Here is a 16,840-nt window from a genome sequence, read left to right on the forward strand (position 1 = left end):
GAGAGTCTGGTTTTTGAAGGGAAGGGATAGGAGGATAAATATTCTATTTTTGAATTTAAAAGTTATACAATATTTATAAAAGACTATTATTTTATGACTATTATTTTAAAAAATTATGAAGCTAGAACACATTAACTTGAAATAAAAACTTTGTCTTCACCTTTCTTTTTCTCTATAATTTACTCTCCGATACACTTTAAATGTGTGCAGATCAAGTGTTTATAAATGGTGCAAAATGAATCCTATACTGCAAAGACTGTTAAGTTTAATGGAGGTAGTCACGTGTGTATATAATTAATTTGATGGTAAAAAGTATCCTTGCTTATATGTACACAATAGACGCAAATAATCCCCTATCAATTTTACAAATTTGTAACGGTTTGGTTATTCAGATGCCTCTTATAATTTTGTTAGTTAATGAATACAAATTGAAAGTGAGTGACTTAGTTTGAATTTTAAATGTGAGAAATTAAAAGCAGAGGGATTAATTTGCAGATATTTAAACTTCAAGGGTTAATTTACAGGTAACCTTAGCATTAATGGGTTCCCTTTTAGCCATAAAAAAATGGGTACTTCTTGTAAAATTAATTTTGATGCATTATGATAGAGTATACACCCAAAAAATCTTATTTCCCTATATCTTGAGTCGGCTCTGGTGGGCAGTAACAATGATGGGTCTTCGATACATTATCACTGTTTATCTTACTGTGAAGGTTCCGAGTTCAAATTCCATTACAAGGTAGTAATTAGAACATATTAATAGACAAACGTAGAACCATAATTCAGCTTGTGAATTCAATTGTATAAAATTGAATTCGTCCTCTAACAATGTAATTTAGCTTAGTATCTACACAAATAGGAGAAATGAGTAAAAGCGGTATAGAAGTTTATATAAAGCGATACATACTCTTGTTCAAGAACAACATTTAAATAAGTAATGATCAACGCCTAATAGAATATAAAGGTCAAAAAACACTTTTAATTGATATTGATATGCTTGATTAGTTTAGTTGCATTTTTGGACGTATGTTCCAATCCTAATATCAAGATTGATAAATATGTAAGACTTTAGAATCATTTGGATGCATATAGATTCTGAGATAACCGTGTTTTAATTTGTTACATTCATATCTATTACACTCTCGTCGGTGCTCCTAAAATTTTGAACAACAGTTAGATTTTATCAGATAAATTGTGATACTAATAATTTAGATTCCATGCATTTATATTTTACCAAGAGAATCCAGAGGTTCACTATTAAGCAGGGATTGTGGTAAGATTTTATCATTGTATCTTGTTCGAGCACTGCATAGTTTCTAAGGAGAGGATATAGTAAGAAACTAAACATTAAATCTTTCCAGTTTCTGAAAGAATTCTTTCAATCTCTTCTAGGAGACGCTCTTTTTCATCTGCTAAGTCTTCATTCTGCTTCTGAAGGTCCTCTATCTGCTTTGTTTGTTCAGAATCCTTCCTGAAAATTTACAGTGCATAACTTTAATATATCAAATTGGTGTTTTCATTTTGCACACAAAGTTACAGTTAATAGGCAATCAAGGTTGTCATACATGCATAGGCAGCCACTTCGGAGATCATATTAGCACACAGCATATGAATAAACAAGTTCAAAAAGTGTCCATGCGAGTTTGGTTGAAATTAATTTTGAGAAAATAATTACTCTTTTTAGGATAAATTACATTCACATCTCAAAAGGTTTAATGAAATTACAGTAAATACCTTTCCACTATTTTACATTACTTTGACTCCTTCTAATTCATACATATAATTAAATAAGAAATCAAGAAAGACGTGTTATTGAGAAGGGAATAGGAAATCATATTGTTATATAAATTAATTGAAGATTATGTAAAGTCGGATAATGAGTGAGATTTCGTTAAGCCTCAGAGTGTGAATGTAATTTGTCTTTTCTTTAATGTTTTTTAGAAAGCTGAAAAAAAATAAAAATTTCAAAATATATTGAACAAAACATGTGCGACTATGACATTCTACTTAGCTAGTATGTATATAGAGGGGCATTACTAGTTCCATTGCAACTGCTGATTTCATCTGCAATGGTCTTCTTTATGGACCACCCAAGTGAAGTAGATATTCGGTAGTTAAGACTAATTGCTTAGCTAATGATTGTGATCTATTGGTAGGTGGTAGAGTAAACACTTTCCAACACTCTTTTTTTGTACTTGGATGTTTATGTCATGGACTACTCTTTCTATACAGTTAATGTAAGTCAATCCAGGCCAAAAGACCCAATTCATTCATCAATATTTATCTTAATTTTGATTACCTATTCATGAAGGACAAGTTAAGTTTTAGGGATCGAACTTCCTTCTCAAGGGTTTCACACCGCTTCAAAACAGCTTGCATGTCAGAGGGAACTGATGGCGTCAAATTTCTTTCCTTTGCCTCCGCCATTCTGCATCACAATGTCATTAAAATAGCTTTAAAAATGTTAAAAAAACTAGCATCCTTACAATAATAGATAGAGGACTCTATTTTTCAAAGGATATTTCCACGTACTTCCTTGAGCGCTCCACTCTACGCTTTTTTGTTGTGTCCCCTTTGTCCTCTGCACAATCATTTTACATAGATAGTAGTCAAACTATGAAAAGAACCACAGTTCTACTGAAGCATTTATTCAGCATTTTCTCTACAGTTCTGTCACGTGGACAAGATAATTATATCAAATACTGTGACATTAACCAGTAGGTAAAATTTGCAATCATATTAAATCTTTAGTCTGATCCAAATCACTTGTTCTCTTTACGTGTCACTTTCCCTGTTCTTAATAGGAAATGAGCTGACTAATCATCATCTAATGTGTTATTAATATTATATATACGTGTGTGCTATATGTATGTTAAATAAACACAAAAGTTGCTGTATGAAAGAAATCATAGTTTTCTAAAATTAATAGTCAAAGGCTTCCAATCGGAGCAAGCAATAAAGAGAATCGAAATTCTAATGTATGCTTTAGAGCATACCTGAAACAGCTGATGTTACAGATCCATATCTTTCTAGACGACTCCTCTGCACAATTTAGCAAGATTAATCCGCAAATTTTTTTTTTTTTAAAAAAGGTCCAAATCTCTTGTTGAAATCATAATTCTAGGGAAAATAGGTTACCATGTAAGAATAGATCATACCTTCCGATCGTCTTTTATATTATCCATTATCTGTTCTCTGACACCTGGATTTCCTCAACAACATATAGTTTAATAAAAATAAATGGGCATCGGTTGAAATTTAAATAGTGAACCTAAAATGATACTTTTCTGCTAAATATGATTATTTAAGAAACCTGACATAATTATGGTGAGGACTACAAGTTAGTAGTCACTGCTTCGGTGCATTGGTTTTCACATAAAAAACTACCAAATTGAAGTGATTTCAATTTCTGAACCTAATGTTCCATCCAATTACTTTTTTTCAAAATTGGCAAAGCAAGGAGTTAAAAAAATGGTCCAAGATGTCATTCCATGGATATATCAATCTTTTGTGAATTTCATACAACTGGAGAAAAAATAGATAGAAATACCAAAGCGAAAATAAATATGATGTAACAAGTAAACTAATGCAATTCCATCTTAATGTAATATTTATACCTTTGACTCTATTTTGAGTGTTTTCTGAACTTCTACTCACTCCCACTTGTTTCCATGAGCTTTCACAAAGTGTTTGATTTGAATTGCTGGGACCTTCACATGCATCCAAACCAGAGGAGATTACAGGTGCAGCAGCAGAAGATTCACTTTGAGAAGGTTCTTGGGAAGCAGTTCCCACATATATTTGGTTTGTTTGATTTGCAAAACCATCAGAGACAATGCAAACTTCAGGATCCTTAACTTGACCAGTGGATGCTCTTTGAACATTTCTTGGCTTTTGATGATTCCAGTTTTCTAGTCCTTCATTAAAACCAGTTTGGAAAATAGGTTCTTGAGGACAAAATAGTCCATTTAAGCTATCTTCTGCAGATTCTTTCTCAACTTGATTGCTGAGTCTCTTGCGTTGTAATGTACCTTTTAGCATACTTACACAAGATGAAACTTTATCTGCATCAACGAGTTGACGAGTGTTGAAGGTAGATGAAGATGAGTTGGATGGAGACATGAATGATCCCTTTTGGCTAGGAAGCTCACACATAGTAATGTAATCAAAACCATTAAAATTTGAAATTTCTTGTCTTGGAGTGTCAGCACCGTTCTGAGGGACCATGCTCATGGATTCCATTCCTTGTTTTGCTTGAGCATTTTGCATTTCAGTATACCTTCGCCTGCAAAGAAAGGCTAACAAATAAGTGGTTTGAAATTTCTCTCAAACAGTTGAAATTTCAGGATCTAATGTATGACTTTTGTATGGTTGTAACAATGGAAAAACCAACAGATAAAGTAAAATAGTGTAAGGTGATGAGACTTTGTGATAGATTTAAATAAAGCATAATTTTAAGTGCCTTTTGTGAACATGATTTTGGAGAACAAATATACGTAAGGTGCGATAATAATACCGCAATTCAGAGGACCGGCTTCTTGTTACTCTCTGATCACTAAGAAACCAGGCCTGCGTTAACAAAGAGACAATGAATGACCATGAAGCTTTATTGAACTAAGGATTCAGCAAAGAGTTTGACATAAACAAACCTTGGCCAGAAACATGTTACTAGATTGCAGTTCTCTATCAACAGGATCCCTGATGAAAATTGAAAGTAAGCAAACTAAGTTACAAAATATTGAACTAATTTCTCAATCAAATACATAATTGAATTGATGACAAAGTCCAGCTGTTTGAGGAAGACTATAACCGTTACCTGATTTGAAAATTGATGTCACCTGAAACATCATTGGCCAAAAGGTTATTTTGCACGTATAGTTTTTCATTGTTTCTTCCTTCTGAAGCTAAACCAACTTGTTGCTGATTAGACACATTAGCAAGTTCAGTAGATATCCTGCGGTTAACAACCGATTCACAATATCAACACAAGACATGAATCGGGATTTATACATCAAGAAATGCATGAAGTGTCCAAGAAAAATTAATAATTCACTGCTTAAATATATAACAAAGTTAAACGATAGATTCTAAACTTTTTATGTCAAGATTCTAGCCGCTCTATGCTTATATTAATGAAACAATGATCCCCTGAGCACTTCCACACAGTACAGGATCAACACGAAAACCACAGTTATTTGTAAATTGCAACTGAATATCTTGATTAATATTATCATGATCTAAATACCCAGAATACTTTTGAAATCTACCCAATTATTACTCTACAAAAAGTGTATCTTTCACTAACATACTCACCTTTTTGATAATCGACTGTTAAGTCCCATGCTAGATGAATTGTATCCCTGATTTAGGAAACAAAGATGATTAATTGAAAAGAAATATATTCAGAAATGAATCAAAGGAAAACATGAGGTAAGCATCATCCAATTACAAATTCCATTGTCAGAAGAATATCTATATAGCATTAATGTTATAAAAAAACTGGTATATGCAGACATTAATGCAGTACTTAAGTACAATGTCAGATAAACTAAACATCAGATTCAAATAATTCCACTCTTAATATGAAGAAAATTTTATTATTAAATTTTGCTTCCTGGTAAACCAACCTTACATGACATAAACGTTCTTGTAGAAAAAATCAAATTGTCTTTATTTTTATTATGTTTGATTTTATTTTACGTGTTAGAAGGACAACATAACATAACTCATTTTGTTTGCTTTACTGTGTTATGTTCAACAAGCGATCGTTTAAATTCCACAAAGGATAGAGAAAAATCAGCGGACCTTGATTTCATTGCAAAAAATCTATTCAGAGGGAAATAAAGCATTGAGAGTAAGAAAAGAATCACTCAATGAGCAATTCAAAACAGATGGATGGGTTAAATAATAAATGGTCTGGTGTTTCGCATATGTGTTTGGTCGGGGAGAGAAGTACTTACTGAAGGTAGAAATTTCGAGGAGAAATTGATCTATATATACAACAAAAATAACAAAGCCTAATCCAACTATATAAGGTCGACAAGTTTTATGTTGGTTGTCGAGGGCTTAATGCAGCCCACCTCCTTTACCCTGACCTGAGTAACTGAGCTATATTGAAAATAAAATCTTGCAAAAATGCGATCACATCGTGAATGAAGTCCAGATGAGTGGAACTGATGGTACTAGATTTTTCACTTTCTATACTCCTGATCATAGTCAACTAGCATATGCACTGAACATACACAAGTCAGATATATGAAGTTCAGGAATTCTATCAAAAACATGAAAGGGAAAGATATGTCAAACAAAGTGACATCAAGGGAATTTTCTGCTTTGACACAAGCCAGAACAAAAACAGCAAACAAAAAATAGCATGATCATATGTCATGTAGTGGCTTGCCTCTCCATTTGTTAACCAACGTTTGAAGAGTTCCTCACTATCTGTGCGGAAGCTTTGAGAAACAGCCTTTAAACCCAACATCTCCATAGTAGGCACTGGCATACCAATAGGGCTCTCCATCACTGTCTTCAGAAACAACTCCTCACTAGAGTTCTTGTATAAGCCAGAAAACCCTCTTCCTTCCATGTCCATGAGACTTCCCCTCCCTTCCTCAGGTCAAAACTTGAAGCTGCTCCTTGATACTGTTTTCAACTCAAGTTTGGTAATTGGTAGAGCCTTTCAGGTTTCAGAATATAAATTTTTCAGCTGAATTCTCTATCATCCATGATGATACCCTTCTCCAAAACCAAGAAAATGAATAGTCTATTATTTCAAAATTCAAACCTGTTATATACCACTCTCTAAAAATTCAACCCCAGAAGCACAAGCCAAGTCTTTGAACTATGTCAAACTAGCGATTATTCCTTAAAAAATCAAGGAAGAAAAGAAAAAGACTTGATCAGTATCAGTTCAGGAACTGTTTTATCCTAAAAGCATGACAACTAATAACATGCACAATTCACACGTGAAACTAAGAAAAAATTAGAACTTGCACAGAAAATGAAAAAAAAAAAAAACTTTGTTAGAACTCGGCATTTACTTTGTTTCATGACAAACTAATAGTAAATAGTTCCTTACTAAAATAAATAGATCAATATCAGAACAGTGGCACCTAAGAGTGAAAAAAAATACTGCAGAAGATTCTGTGTACCATTCATTTGTCTCTTCTATACAATGAAAGCGAAAATCTTGCGGCGGTAAATATAGTCTTGAATGGTTAGAAACCGCGTGGAAATTTGATGGGCAGGTTTAAAACTGAGAAAAGTTTTTAGCTTTTGAATCAAGCAAAGGGAATCGTTATATTAATATAATGACAATTTGGTGATCTTAAGTACTAAACAAATTGCCGCAGGTGTTGCAATTGGATGATGATGGTGTGAAAGGGACACGCTCAGGAATATTCATTGGTGGTTCTTCGATTTAATATAGGAAGCTGTTGAGATGGCGCTTTCATTGTTGGCCTAGCACTGCAGCCACCTTCTTTCAACCCACGTCCATGAATTTCTTTATAGCAATGTGAAAATCCTTGCTCAATGATGGTTACACAAAACTTTATATAATAAATTTTTATTAATGAACTACCAAATTTAATGCATCAGTAATATTAAGTATTAGAATTTGTATATAAAATTACTATTTATTGAATTCTTGCTGCGTGTCCTTATACACAAATTATAAGAATTGAACTTCAATTTATAGTCATGTCTTATGATTAGTTAAGCAAATGCTTTGAAGTGGTGTGTTACTCAATTCGCACAAGTGCAAAAAATTAAATAGAGACAAAATTGACCAAAGTTCAAGTTGTATACAGAGTCCCCCTCTCCCCAATTTTGTGGGTATGTGAGTCTGGTTGCACAATTGAAGTGATCAATTAAGTTCCATATGTGTTCTATTATCTTATTAATTGAGACTGCTTACATATTTTGCGTGTGATCTGTATGACAAGAAAGTCAATAAGATCATGTCATTTAATGGTATTTCTTGTATTAATATGTTTAGGCTTACTTATTTTGTGGTCTTTTTAAATTTGTTATTGCATGACCTTGATTCTTTTTCAATTAATCATATGAAGTCTTGTGAATTGATTAATAAAATCAAGTGTGAGTATTGCACCGTTTTTTCATTTTTTGTTATAGTTAATTAAATGTAATTTATAGAAAATTAAATTTATTTTATTTTATTTTATTTTATCCGCACTCACATACTGTTTAATGATTTTAGACTTGGTGTAAGCCACACTCTATCTTTCCTTTTTAACAAGACAACGAAATAAATAACAATCACAACATTGATTGGACCAAATTTGTAAACGATTGTACTATAAATAAAAAAAGCTCTAGTAAAATGAACTTGTAAAGAATGTTACAAAGCTGTCTACAATCTACACATGCCTGATATGGAATTGTATCTACTTTAAATCTTCAAACACCATTGCTGTTGCAAAAGAGACGTGTTGAGTATAATGCAGAACAAACGATGCAAGAAGGAATTGGTTTAGGAACAGTCACATATGAATATGAACATTTAATACCATGCCTTAATCAATTGAATTTTTAGTATATTACAAGAAGTGAAAAGAATCCTCACACTTCATAATGACGTGGTTAACACTTAACAACACACAGATGAAAGATAACTACATGATAGAGTGAGTGATGCATCAATTTTGGAAATATATTAAAACAGGCAATTATATCAGCCGTGGCTGCTTAATTGCAACATCAATTATTGTTACTTAATTCTTTGGAACAAAAAGAAGAGGACACCATTAAGCACGCCTCCTAAGTCCCAATCATGCAGGCAGATTAATCAATTTGCTACTTGCATCCGTGATATCACTCATAATAAGCTTATTTAAATGACTTTTTTTTTATCTTATTAAAAAATATGTTTTTATTTTTAAAAAAATTCTATGATTATTTTTTTGTCATAAGTTACCCTACAACAAAATGTTAATGGATAGGCATTTAACTAAAAAAATAATGCTAATAATACACTATTTTAAACACATTTTTAACATATTTCTGTAGTTGGTTATATTTTTTTAAAAAAAGTTAAAGTAATATTTAAAAAATTATCAATTTATGAAACAAAACTTTAATTTTTAAAAAATAGACCAATTATATAAAGTATATTAAATAAAACAAAAGAGTGTATTGCTAACAATTTTTAACTTATCAAAATATATCACAAGTCCTTTAATCAATAAGTGGTATCATGTAAATGTTTGACTTTCACCATAAGAAAATATCACATTGGTTTGAATTATATATACGTTGATTCAGTTAATTTTATCTTCTAAAATTAAAATGAATCATTTAAAAATATATTTTTTTATTAAAAATATTTACTACACTTTTGTATCTTTATTATATTAAATATCTTTTTAATAAAAAAATTATTTTAAATATTTAAACTCAATACTAATGAGTTAGCAAAACTGTACATATATTGAGACAAGATTTAAGCTTCGGGGTTCTTGAATTTACAGCAAGAATGAGAATGAAGCTCATAGTAGTTGTATGTGGCAACCGTTATGGTAGTTTGCCTGTCTAACTTAACTGGTAGTTGTTGAAAGAAGAAGAGAAGAGAATGGAACATAAAAAATGGAATATATTATCTATCGTGCAGGCATAATTTGTGAAAAGAAATGGACAGAGTTTGATTGTTAGTATATCAGTTTGAACTTTGAATTAATATCACAGTCAAACTACGAAACGGCATAACAAAGAGGGAATATTTGGTTAATCCGGCAATGCTTACCTAATTTTTCAGCAATAGAAGACAAAGTTACTCTTTTTGCTTTTGAATTTGTGACAGCCACTCAGTTATGACTTTTGATTAATTGTTTAATTAGTCTCTAATTAAAGGGTCCACTCTTGATTAGTCGGCAGCATTTTGTGTCATTCGTGACAAAGGCTGAGGTACAGAACAGTGCTCATCGTTATTGACATTTTCTTTTGTTAAATTATGTCTTCCTACACTTCATTTTTAATTTAATGTTTGCATGAAAACTATTTCATTCTAATCCTCATACTATAATTAATTTCATATATAATTGCTTTAGCTTAGTCCTTTCTGTAGGTTAATGTTATAAAATCCTCGTATGGTTTTATGAACATTAAAGTATGAAAAATTATTTTGGAAATGAATACATTATATTAAAAAATATTGCTATCCAATTATTATTTTTAATTTGACTTTTTATACTTAGCCATAATGCTAATCTCGCAATATTGGTATCAAAGGACTAGGACAACATTAACGATAAAACCTTCTTTATCGAAATTCAAATTAAAATAAATAATGTGTAATTAAGGACAAAAACATGTTAAGTTTTTATTGGTACTTCACTTATTCATTCACTTTTTTTTTCACTTTTCTATATTATCCCTCTCATTTTTCACTTTTCACATTTGTGTCTCTTTTATCTTCTAAAGTTTGATGCAGAATCTCCTTACAAGTAATTTTTTTTTTTTTTGAGGAATAAAATTTTGTTTACATTAAAAAATATATATTTTTCTATCCAACCAAATAAGTGAATATGAGAACTTCATACTTGAAAAATATCTCAAGGAAATAGGTTTTAACTTTGTAAATAAAAGGTGGAAGTTACAGTTTAACCTTCTTCCTATGACATATTACCACCTTCATAAATATACACGAAAATAAATATTTATATAAACAATATTAATACATAAATTATAGAAATAAATATAACAAAATTTAATTATGCATTAACTACTTAAAAGTTAGTAACCTGTTTAACCCGTGCATCTGATAGATCTTTATTTGCATGTCAAGTTTCTACAAATATTTGCACCACCCTGTATACAATATGATAGTTTATGTTGATATATTTAATTCATATTCAATATTGATAAATTTTAATTTATCATTGATTACAATTTTATTCTTTTATGTATCTAATAATAAAAACTTATGTTAACCTGTGCATAACAAGGGGTCAAGCATAAGATTAGTTTAGAGTATCTCCAAACTTTTTAATGACAATGGAAAGAGTACTTCACGACATATATGTACCCCAAATTGCATGACAATTTAAAGTTTGGATTTATGCAAACAAGAAGACTCTAGCAAATGCAACACATCACGTATATAGTATATTTGCCCACCAAAAACCACATAAAAATAAAGTGTTTTTATATTAATATAACCGGTTACATGCAAGACAGGTTACGTAAGATGATGTTTTAGGTAAGGAGAAGATTAGGAGGAATGGTATCATTCCAAATTATGCCACAAGCAAAATTTTTTAATTCAATCTTAAAAGTTAAGAAAATCCTTAATACTAACAAATAATATTTCAATAAAGTATCACAAGCGAAAACTGAATCCAAAATGTTGGCATTTAGTAAAAAATTTCAGCAATCGTGAGTCATTGATTTCACACAATGCAAATGAAGGGATAGTGGCCTAGCTTTTCACTTCAATACGACCTTGAAGTGTTAATGAAAAATAGAGTAATGGAATTTTATTTTATTTTATGTTTTGCTTACCATATTATGTTGTACACATACAGCATCACCATTTTGAGCCAAGTGTAAAGCAGAGGGATTTAACTTTTCTAATAAACTGCTTTCACTTTAATCATATATATACATGCATTTGATCATAAGTGGGTTGGACCACTCGAATAGTTTACACCTTAGCTCACTTTGTTTTTTGCCAGCTAAAATGTGAGTCAATGATTAATCAGATGGAATTGATTCGTCAAATTTATTTTTAATTTTTAAAAATAAAAATAATCATGTATTAATTAAATATTAACTTTTATTATTATAACAAAATTTTATTAATTTTTGTTTTTTTAACTTGTGTGTTAATTTTAGGTAGATTGGGCCATTTAGTCATAAGCTCATCAACCTTTTTAATATTTTTGTCTTCAACAGCCTAGTCCATTAATCCGCTAGCTAGCACATCCTCACCCATAAATAAATCAAATTAAAAAATTTAACTCATATTTTATACAGGTAGGGCAAGTTAACTTATTTTTGCAAGTAACTGATTCATTTTTGACATCCCTAGGTGTCCAAAAAAAAAAAAAAAGAAGAAGAAAACATGATTAACTGAAAAAAAATCATTTAATTGAAAATAAAAATGAGAGAAAAATTAACTTAAAAATTAAAATCAAAATTTTATTCTTATTTTTTAGTTCAATTCTTCTTTTTTCCTTCTCTTCCATGAAATCAAGTAAAATTCTTGAGAAAAGAATTAACTAAGGTATAATGGAGAGATCCCATTTTTCTTTGTAACAACAAATTATTTTTTATTAAAATAAAAACCAAGCTAGTAAAACTAAGAAAGCTTTAACTAGTAAAACATAATAAAAAATGTGTTAAAGAGATTATTTTATTAGCATTTTTCCTAATACATTCTTAATTATTGATTAAAATTTATTAAAAACTACAAAGGTTATGTGAATTTTACTCTTTCTAACTTTTAATTAATAATTCTCTTTTATATTTTGTAATATTTAATAAATTTTAACCAATAACTTAAAGTGTATTAAAGAGTGTATTTCTAATACTTTTCTAGGAAGAAACAATCAAAATAATGATAACCAAAAAAATTTCCCATAACTAGATCACAAATTTTCACACACCCACACATGAAATAAAATTAAAAATTCAAGAAAAATATGAGACAATTCTACATCTTTTAGTGTTTGTTACAGCATTCTCCACCATTCAGGGATATAAATATCATTTATCAATCATTTGAAACTAGTATATCTCATCATCAGGGATATCTGGGGTCAGGAATTTCCTGGGGTTTTTACTTATTTCTTCATAGTTCAGTGATGATTTCACCCTTTCTGGCACTGGCACAAGAGGGATAATGCCATCTCTATCTATTACACCATCAATGATTCCATATTCAACTGCTTCAATTGGGGACATATATCTATCCCTATCAATATCTTTCTGCACTTGTTCAAATGTGCGTCCAGTGAAGTCTGATATAATTCTTGTGACATTATTCTTGTTGTGCATAACTTCTTTAGCCTGAATTTCTACATCTATAGCTTGTCCACTAGCACCTCCAAGAGGTTGATGAACCATAATTCGTGCGTTGGGCATAGCAAAACGTTTGCCTTTAGTGCCGCCACCAAGGATAACGGAGGCTGTTGATGCAGCAATCCCGAGTGCAACGGTGGAAACATCAGCCCTCACAAGCTGTACGGCATCATAGATAGCCATTGTAGCACTGGATAATAATATGCAAAGTAAATCAGCAGAAAAAAAGGATGTAAGGCGTCAAACAGAACAAGCACTTGCAATGAAAAATAAAAACATGCATAAAAGAAAGCATAGATTTCAAGGGGCATGTAGTACACATGCTACTGGAGTTTGATCACAAGCAAATTCCATAACAACATTGAAAGGATAAAGCATGGTGTTACGGTGCTAATTAATATTTAACCAAAGCGTGGAAAAGTTACACCTTTCTTTCAAACTACATGAAGGAGATGTGATAATAGGGTATAAGAAATGGTTTTTTTCCCCTGATATTAATAAAAAAAACTAGTTAACAATTTAAAAACTCTAATGCACACCAGGTTGTAAAAATCACACGAGAAAATTAAGATCAATGAATTTAATGCAAATGAAAAAAAAAAAACATTACAGAAATGAATGAAGATTCAGCAATCACTCTGATGCTTGGATACTGGATAGCCTACCGATATCATTTAGTATCCAACAAAGATAAATATAGAACCTTAATTTGTCAATTGATGACCAAACTCAGTTTTCATTCTCCATTCGGAATAGAATTCTTTGCACAATGCACCTCAATTTCCACAATGTCAAATCACTATAAAATTCTAACTGTTTTACCGTTTTTTCTACCAGTTTTACTTGATTGGTTTAATTCAATTTCTTTCAGATCTGCGCTTTAAACCACATGAATGTTTAACACACAACAGTCTTAAAGCAGACCTCATCAAACAACAGGAAACCTATGAAACTGACTATCATATTTGTTTGTCACATTTTGCATTTATTTCAAGACTATCATCAAAACAATAACTACTAACATAAATAATATTTTTCCTTCACAAGATTTTACATGTTACAACCCAAGAACTGAAGTTTAATGCCATTGTTTCTGTCCAATACCCTCAATAACTGGAAGTCACTTTGGACCTCAACTAATCTAAATTGAGTCAGGTGGACCCACTGAGGGGACAAAGCTCTCCAAAACATATTTTTCCATTCCCAAGACGCAAATCCAAGACCTTACTTAAGGGGGAAAGCATAATGCCATTTAACATTATTGAAAATGGGTGATTCTGAGCTTCAATGGAATTAATGATTATTATTTCTTTACAGAGTGAAGATAAATCTACTTTGAACAGTAATGCCCTAACTTTCATAAAGAGTTGTAATGCTTGATTCAAAATCATCACACACTCTTAACTTGGAACTCAGCGAATCCAGATAATAGAGACTAGTTGGATTGAAACAAATGGAAGTCCACAAAGCAGTTTAGGCAAATTGACATTGAGAAGCGCAGAATTGGCACTGGACATGAACACAACAGGGCACACAGTAACATGAAAAAATCTAAAACACTAGCCACTAGGAGTCAAGGCCCAAGGGCACAACATATCATAGACAATTAGAGATATTTAAGAGTGTAAAAGCCAATCTTACAAGGAAAATGAGAGGAATGAATCTAGAATATTAGATTTGAGTAATGAAATGTTTTAAAATGGTCAGGTGCCCTGACTTGATGCTTTAATCTTCAACTTGATCACTTGCACAAATCTAACAAACAAAATATATGAGTCATTTCTCACATAAGACTGACATGTCCACAACACACTAGAACTCCATATATGTGTCGGTGTACCCTAAAAAAAACTACAAACATATAGAACTATAACTTAAATAAGTCTATTACCCCTTGAACCATGTTCAGACGGCATCTAACAACTGTCAAATATTAAAATACATCATTTTTCATTTCCCACAAGTACTGTATAGGGTGTAACCAAATACAGTCAAATAAGAGCATGCTCTTCTTTAAACATACATGATTCATAGGTTCAAATGCATGACTGCCAATGGTTTGGTGATATATTGACCAGAAAAATATATTAACTTGTACTTCTATTCGTCTGGCTTTCAGTTAACACATTAATAAGAAAACAAAGACAAAAAGCTGAGAAATGAAAAATTGAGAAAACAAAATGCATTCATCAAATTTTTTTCCCACTTCCCTTCTCACATCTACAGAAAATTTAGACGAACTTGAGCTTAGGAAACAATAACATAGGGTTTGGATATATTTCCAACCACAAACATGAACATTGTTGCATTCAGCAACTTAAAGTTTATAACAGAAATCATCCATTAGTTACAGCAGGAAGGATGAAAACAAAAAATCAAGAGCAAATAGGCCAACTCTCTTATACCTCAAGTCAATGTACCTTTCTTTTTAAAGTTCAGTTAACAAGCTTTTGTGCATTTCATTTGGGCTCATGCGTGAATTTGAAGAACCGAAAGTAATGATAGAAGATAATGGTGTGTGTTTTTATTTTTAAGTGTCAGTTGATAAGTTGACAGTAATAAGTATGAAAATGTTACCTTGTTTTCTGCTTTAATGATATCATAATTTCCTCAACAAAATCATGAAAACATGAAACAATGTGAAAACAGTGCAGCATTTTTATAATTTTCAGTAAAAACATATCAACCTAAAATAAAAACATACGAAACACACCCTAAAGGCTCTTAGTCAGGGGATAACATGTCCTCCTAAAATGGCAAAACTCATAAAGGCAAAAGTAACAACTAAGCAAAATATTTCAACACAAACCAGAAAAGACTTTGCAATGCCCTGACTAAACTTGACAAATAATATAAATTCCTGGCAGGCAAACAAAAGGATTTTCATACTTAACAGTCCACAGAAGGGTTGACAGGTACCAAAATAGTCAACCGGAATCCATAAGAAGCAAACATAAAAACCATGCCAAATTAAACATAGAACCCTTGCTTTTTCAAACAAACTCATTGATGTTTCAAGCAGTAGTATCACCAAGAAAGCATTTGATCACCACCATGTAATCACTAGAAACACTAATTAAACAACAAAACAACTTAAACCACGCCCTCCCCATTTATCCTAATTCCCTGTATCGTTATGTTTTCAGAAAATTTTAATAAAACAAAAAAATAAAGTCATTTTTCTCCCTTCCTTTTCATACCCTTTAATCCTCTCTTCCCAATCCACTTCATCAAATACATTTACCATAATACCATTCTAAAAAGGAACACAACAAAAACCTCATCTGATCTAACCTGAGAGAGCCACCAGGGGAATTAATGAAGAGTTTGATATCTTTAGTGGGGTCTTTAGCATCCAATAGCAGCAACTGGCTCATAATAGCATCAGCCACGAAATCATCAATGTTGGAACCCAAAAAAACGATCCTCTCCCTCAGTAACAGCCCCATAGCATCGGTTTCTGCGCCTCTCATCGCCGTCTGCGGCGCAGAAAGCTGAAAAGTGATTCTGGGTTTTTGAGTTTGGGACCCAAAGTTTGAATTTTTGGAAGGTAGTGGCGAGGCCGTGAAGACGCAATTGAGTAGGGTTCTGTATGGTTTAGAACGCAAACAGGGGACTAGGGTTTTGGGATTGAAGGAGGAAATGGGTGGCTTTGAGTTTATGGAAAAGGTACGAATCGAAGTTAATGGGTAAGACGGAGAGATTGAAAGCAAATCCATGGTTAAGGTTCTGAGAGTGTTGAAAGTGAAGACCAACTTGAAATAACAGTAACAGGTACCAACTTCACTTGATTTATATA

At 31.6% G+C, this 16,840-nt stretch overlaps 2 protein-coding genes across 2 annotated transcripts; both read right to left on the reverse strand.

Moving 5' to 3' along the window:
- Positions 1-1,063: 1,063 nt before the first annotated feature.
- Positions 1,064-7,176, reverse strand: LOC113869787 (protein CYCLOPS-like). The gene is made up of 12 exons (XM_027506258.1): positions 7,152-7,176; positions 6,401-6,864; positions 5,314-5,360; positions 4,817-4,954; positions 4,650-4,698; positions 4,517-4,569; positions 3,618-4,285; positions 3,159-3,202; positions 2,997-3,042; positions 2,533-2,581; positions 2,300-2,428; positions 1,064-1,471 (listed from the first exon to the last, which is right to left on the reverse strand). The coding sequence occupies exons 2-12, from the start codon at positions 6,590-6,592 to the stop codon at positions 1,348-1,350; spliced, it is 1,539 nt and encodes a 512-aa protein (XP_027362059.1). The 5' UTR covers positions 6,593-6,864; positions 7,152-7,176; the 3' UTR covers positions 1,064-1,347.
- A 5,389-nt stretch (positions 7,177-12,565) lies between these two features.
- LOC113869391 (ATP-dependent Clp protease proteolytic subunit 4, chloroplastic-like) lies at positions 12,566-16,811 on the reverse strand. Its single transcript, XM_027505696.1, has 2 exons — positions 16,336-16,811; positions 12,566-13,231 (listed from the first exon to the last, which is right to left on the reverse strand). Exons 1-2 carry the CDS (start codon positions 16,758-16,760, stop codon positions 12,748-12,750), a joined length of 909 nt encoding a protein of 302 aa, XP_027361497.1. The 5' UTR covers positions 16,761-16,811; the 3' UTR covers positions 12,566-12,747.
- Positions 16,812-16,840: the final 29 nt, after the last annotated feature.

Source organism: Abrus precatorius, unplaced genomic scaffold, assembly GCF_003935025.1.
Source record: "Abrus precatorius isolate BTA unplaced genomic scaffold, Abrus_2018 Scaffold6, whole genome shotgun sequence".
NCBI lineage: Eukaryota > Viridiplantae > Streptophyta > Magnoliopsida > Fabales > Fabaceae > Abrus > Abrus precatorius.

What these genes read in the sequence shown, in the direction of transcription:
- LOC113869787 (XM_027506258.1), bottom strand. Translation starts at nt 6,592, where the DNA reads ATGGACATGGAAGGAAGAGGGTTTTCTGGCTTATACAAGAACTCTAGT. An exon ending in AGCCGGTCCTCTGAATTGCG is followed by an intron (nt 4,286 to 4,516) that starts GTATTATTATCG and finishes CTTTCTTTGCAG; the next exon opens with GCGAAGGTATACTGAAATGC. An exon ending in CACTCAAAATAGAGTCAAAG is followed by an intron (nt 3,203 to 3,617) that starts GTATAAATATTA and finishes GAGGAAATCCAG; the next exon opens with GTGTCAGAGAACAGATAATG.
- LOC113869391 (XM_027505696.1), bottom strand. Translation starts at nt 16,760, where the DNA reads ATGGATTTGCTTTCAATCTCTCCGTCTTACCCATTAACTTCGATTCGT. An exon ending in TCCCCTGGTGGCTCTCTCAG is followed by an intron (nt 13,232 to 16,335) that starts GTTAGATCAGAT and finishes ATTATTATCCAG; the next exon opens with TGCTACAATGGCTATCTATG.